Source organism: Monopterus albus, unplaced genomic scaffold, assembly GCF_001952655.1.
Source record: "Monopterus albus unplaced genomic scaffold, M_albus_1.0 scaffold730.1, whole genome shotgun sequence".
Classification (NCBI taxonomy): domain Eukaryota; kingdom Metazoa; phylum Chordata; class Actinopteri; order Synbranchiformes; family Synbranchidae; genus Monopterus; species Monopterus albus.
In genome coordinates this window covers 5,227-10,469 of record NW_018128610.1, presented here as the reverse complement: position 1 = coordinate 10,469, position 5,243 = coordinate 5,227, and the positions used below count along the sequence as shown (strand labels likewise).

Genomic DNA, 5,243 nt, shown 5'->3' with positions numbered 1-5,243 from the left:
GGTGCTGAATGTGGTTTCCCCCAGCCTCACCTGCTGCTTCCTGTCTGTCAGAAAGCTAGTAATCCACTGACAGGTGGGGGCAGGCACAGAGAGCTGGGTCAGTTTGGAAAACAATGAGTAGAGAGTTGGGATGTTCTAGCTCCAGGCTAGTTATCTGTTCTGCCAGCAGCCGTAGTGCACTAGTGTGGGCCTGTGGTCTTATGTACACTCCCATTAGAATGAAAGAATTAAATTCATGAGAAAAAAAAGGTTTGCAGTTGATAAAAAGAGTCTCAACGTCCGTGTTACATGTCTTCTGTAGCACTGTGGCATCTTCATTTATGTAGAAACAGATTCCACCTCCTCTTGTTTTCCCAGACAGCTCCCTTATGCGATCAGTTCTGAACACCTGGAAGCCCAGCACTTGTATCGCGCGGTCTGCGATCAAGTCGTTGAGCCAGGTCTCCATGAAGCACAAAGCAGCAGAGCGTGCAAAGTCAGAGTTAGTCCTGTTAATGAGAAGGATTTCATCCATCTTGTTGACCAGGGAGTGGAGATTTGCCAGGTGAATAGATGAGAGTGAGGTCCGTGTTCCCCTCTGGCATAGTCTCACTAAGGCGCCCGCTCACTTGCCACGACGGCATTTTATCCAGGTCCCGTTTATCGCTGCTGCGCCTCCGATCAGAATGTCCATACAGCATACTTTGTTCACAAAAATCGGTGAAAGGTAGTTCGGTGCATGTCCATTGATATTTAACTGTTCTTCTCTGTTAAAAGTAATCCGGGATGAGTTGCAAAAGACCGACAAAACAAAGAAAAACAAAGAAAAACAACAAACACAAGACAGCGCGAGTAACCGAGGTGGCCATCGCTGTCGGCGCCATCTTGAAACTTTCAGATATATCAGATATGGTTGATATGCCACCTCTCTAGAAACAGGCACAGACTGATTTTCAACTGTCCAAGAGCAGGACTACATATTTTCAATTCCAATTTAACATTTTAATGTCCTGCCAACAAATGTTTTCAGTTGATCAAACAATGACCAAAGGTCGACTCTGTGATACGGAGGAAACGATGCTTTGGTTTGTCCTCATGTTACTGCTGTTATGTGTCCTCACACACTAATATACAGTGTTAACGTCATCCTATCGGCTAAAAACTGAATTTTTATGTGAAAACAAAAACCGACTTTTCTACCAATTAGTTTCTTAATGAGTTGATTAATGATTTGGTCAATATCAGGTCGTTTCCGATACAGACATTCATTTACTATCAGAGAGAAATGAATAATATATAAAAACAAATCCAGTTCATTGATTTGTTTCAACTCCAATTAGATATTATCAATAAACTATAGGCCTGCTACTCAAACATGTGGAGACACATTCAAAGTCAAAGGTCTGCGCTCACGGACGACCTCCAGGTTCCTTTTCCGAGCAAGGTGAGAGGTTCCCCTGCCTGCCGGCGCTGTGGTAAACCTCCAGGATCTCATTATTCATGGGTTAGGGTTTAAGGCCAAACCATTACACTGCTGTGTGGCAGAGCCCTAGAGTTTTTGTCATCGCTGGACAACAACAGCCACAGCCCCCTGCTTCCCCTGAGTCTCACCTTGAAGCTGCTCCTGGCGACTCCCTCTGGCTTTTCCTTCCTCTTCCTTCTCCGCCGGCTCGACAGTGGATTCACCACACCCCTTAGCGTCTCAGGCTCACACCATCCTGCTACCTGCTCTACCGTCCTCACCATTTACTGCATGCCGGACCAGTGATCTCCTGTGCCAGCTCCTACACCTCCACTGGACTGTTTCATGCCTATGGCGTTCACCTGACTTGAGCCAGTAAATTCTGCTACTCAGACCCTCAGTGTAACTATCAGTATTGCCATAATCTTAGTGTCCCTGTTACTCATTCGCAGCCTCTGCTTTTCTTTAGCCAGCTGTGCCTCTCCTACAACCTCAGGTTGTAGCTCTAGCAGTCCAGTCAACCCAGCACTCCCCACTGCCCTGAGAACAGCTGACGAGACCGGTTCTGACCACTCATCATTCCTGTACTCATTAAAATACCTTTACCTGGTTAAGCCTGAGTCCGAGTTCTGCCTTTTTACTGAGTCCGAACTATTATACGTACATACGGTTCTCCGTAACAGTTTCTATCCATCATTCCGATTTCCACAGTCCATGGATCAGTATGTGATGTCACGAAGCCAAGAAAGAAGCTTCTCTCCTCTCTCTCTATGCCATGCACAGCTTTGCTGACAAAACACACACGTTGATAGTGACCTTTTTTCCCACAGGTACGGCACTTAGCTTCCTTAGCAGGACATTCCTGTCTAGGGTGTAACATGCCACCACATTTGTGACACCAAGGGTCTTTGGTGCTTTTGGTCTGACCGCTTTGAGGCTTTACGCCACCATTCTTAGATCTGCTGAATTTTTGTTTCTCTTTCTGATAACTGCCTTTGAACAGTCTGTCCACAGAGGTCATATCCATCTGCTTTACAGCACCAACATCGCTCCTTATTAATGTGGTTTGCCGTTTTTTAATCTCCTCCAATTGTCTTGCTATATTAATAGCTTTATCCAAGTCTAGGTCTTTTTCTATTTGCATGCGTTCTGACAGCCTTGTATCGACCAAGCCTACTACAATCCTGTCCCTGATGAGCTCGTCATGTAGTGCTCCATAGTTGCAATGTTCCGCCAACGCATACAGAGCTGTGACAAATGCATCAACTGTCTCGTTTGCTCCTTGTTTGCGCATATTAAATCTTGCACGCTCGTACACAATGTTCTTTTCATTACAAAGAATGACTGAAAGCTGTCTCTTACTTTAGCATACTGACGCTGATCGGTTTCACTGAGTTTCAGGCCCCGCAGAACGTCATCTGCTTCATCACCCATACAATAAATCAAAGTATTTACTTAATTATCTTCGGAGCTGGTGGCGAGATTACTTGCTTGCCGAAATCTCTCGAATCGCCGTATCCATTTTGTCCACTCGTATGGTTTGGAAAAATCGAAGGGCTCGGGTGGCTGGATGCTAAAAGTAGCGCTGGGTGTGCTACCCTTTCTGCTAACTCCTTCCTCATTCAGCTCACAGTAAGAAGGTTCTGGTTTTGAGCTCAGGCCAACCAGGGGCCTTTCAGTGGAGAGTCTGCATGTTCTCCCTGTGCCTGTGTGGGTTCTCTCCGGGTACTCTGGCTTCCTCCCAGTCCAAAGACATGCAGCTTAGGTTGATTGACTCTATATTGCCCCTAGAAGGGGAGGTCTGGGCATCTTTGCTTAGACTGCTGCCCCCGCGACCCGGCCCCGGATAAGCGGAAGAAAATGGATGGATGGATGGACCACACACAACACGGATTTCTCTGGAAGTTAATTTGTTCTGTTTGTTTTGTCTCAGTCATCTGCCGAAGATCTACCAGTCGTTCCTGATGTCTGCTACGTTCTCTGAGGATGTTCAGGCCTTAAAGGACCTGCTGCTACACAACCGCAGCTCCAGTCTTCTCTAAATTGAGTATAAAGTGTCAATTGCCTGTTTCCTGCCGCTGTGCTGCAGGTGTGACATCTTCGCCCGGTTTAACCAGGGGTTTTACGACTACATCATCACCACGAATGAACAGAGTCTGACTGACCCCGCTGATGCCCGCCGGCAAAGCAAAGAGGAAGGACACGGAGAAAGGAAAGTGAGTCGGGAGAGGAAGATGTTTCACCAGATGTTGGCTTTGCTTGTTTCTACAGTCGTCCCACGCCTCGCTTTTACTCGTCTCTTGACCGGAGGGTCGACAACTCGGTTCCAGCGTCTCCAGTCTGCATGTTGAATTGTCCTTCAGCAAAACACCCAGTTGCCCCCAGAGATGTCGCCTGTGTGTGTGTGTGTGTTTGGGAGGTGAACGTGCAAATAGTGTGACAGCACTTTGAGTGAGCTGCACACAGACAAGCACTATACAAGTATACCATCAAAATTTCAGTACAGAATCAACATTATCTGAAAAACAAGAAGTAAACACATTTCTATTAATATGAAAATTAGAACAGGATTATTTCCTACCTATCAGCAGGGCGAACGACTGTCACGTCTGACCATCAAGAATAAAGGTACAGCCTTTACAACCCGGTTAGCTTAGCTTAGCATAAAGACTGCACACAGGAGAAATCTTTAGCCTGGCTCACTAGTAACATGCTACCTCCTGTGTTTCATCTGAAAACTTAGATGTGGGTATCATCTAAGACGTGACCCCCATAACGTGTTATTAAACTCATGGCTGGAAAGACGTCCGAACGAGGGCATGTGAATATTTTTTTATTTTGATCGATGTTGTCCCAGAAGTCTGACAAGCAAGAAGCTGGAGCCATGAGCGAGCACACAAGAGACCATCCTCTGTAGGAACATACATCCCTTTATTTTTATTTATGTATTTATTCTTTCAAACATGTAACAACAGTTTGATCGATGTTGCCCCAGAAGTCGGACGAGCAATAAGCTGGAGCCATGAGCGAGCACACAAGAGAGCATCCTCTGTAGGAACAAACACCCCTTTACCAGAAATCAGTGATTGTTGGAGGCCTCAGGTCAGAGGATCACATTTGTTCCCTGCCTCTTAAATGGGCAGGACCAAGGGAAACACTGGTGTGATAAGAGTCCTGGACCGCCCAGTCTTCCACGTGAACAACATTTGACAACTGAACACCAAAGTAGTTTTTGTGGACTGAAATGTTCGTCAGCTGCAAAGACAACAGTTTGGCCATATCGCTACCAAAACGACTCAGCACTCACTGAAACGTGCGTTTTTGTCACATGACTGAAACCAGATTAAAGGAGCCCGTTACCTCCCATCAGCGCCTCCTCCACCTCTGACAGTAGACCCAGCTCCGTCTGAGAGACGAACGACAGAGCGGTGCCGGGGTTGTCTGCCCTCGCCGTTCTACAGTCACCACAGTTTGAACATTGTCAGAGAGAAACTGCTAGTTAGACAATATGTGAATAAGGTCAAATCAGCAGACTGTGAACATGTGATCTCCGAGAGACTGAAGAGAAACATGACTCACCTTCCAACTCTATTAATGTAGGACTCAACAGTCATGGGGAAATCAAAGTTGATGACATTGGCAACATTGTGGAAGTCCACGCCTCTGGAGACTCCATACTCCTTGTCCGCAGCCCTGTGAATGTATCATCCAGAAATTAGATTCTCCAAGTCAACGGAGGCCAGAGGAGGACAACAGCACCTGTCTGGAGGCTGATCCAACATCTGTCTGCCAGCTGTGTCTC

The 5,243-nt window shown here is 46.4% G+C and overlaps 1 protein-coding gene across 1 annotated transcript in view; it reads right to left on the bottom strand.

Moving 5' to 3' along the window:
* The window catches only part of ddx56 (DEAD (Asp-Glu-Ala-Asp) box helicase 56), a 10,753-nt gene that overhangs the window by 2,364 nt on the left and 3,146 nt on the right, over nt 1-5,243 (bottom strand). The window contains exons 8-10 of the mRNA XM_020589009.1: nt 5,021-5,134; nt 4,795-4,896; nt 1,591-1,717 (exon numbers count right to left, since the gene is read on the bottom strand). Of these exons, the coding sequence (XP_020444665.1) occupies nt 1,591-1,717; nt 4,795-4,896; nt 5,021-5,134 (343 nt within the window). The remainder of the gene's footprint in view (nt 1-1,590; nt 1,718-4,794; nt 4,897-5,020; nt 5,135-5,243) is intronic.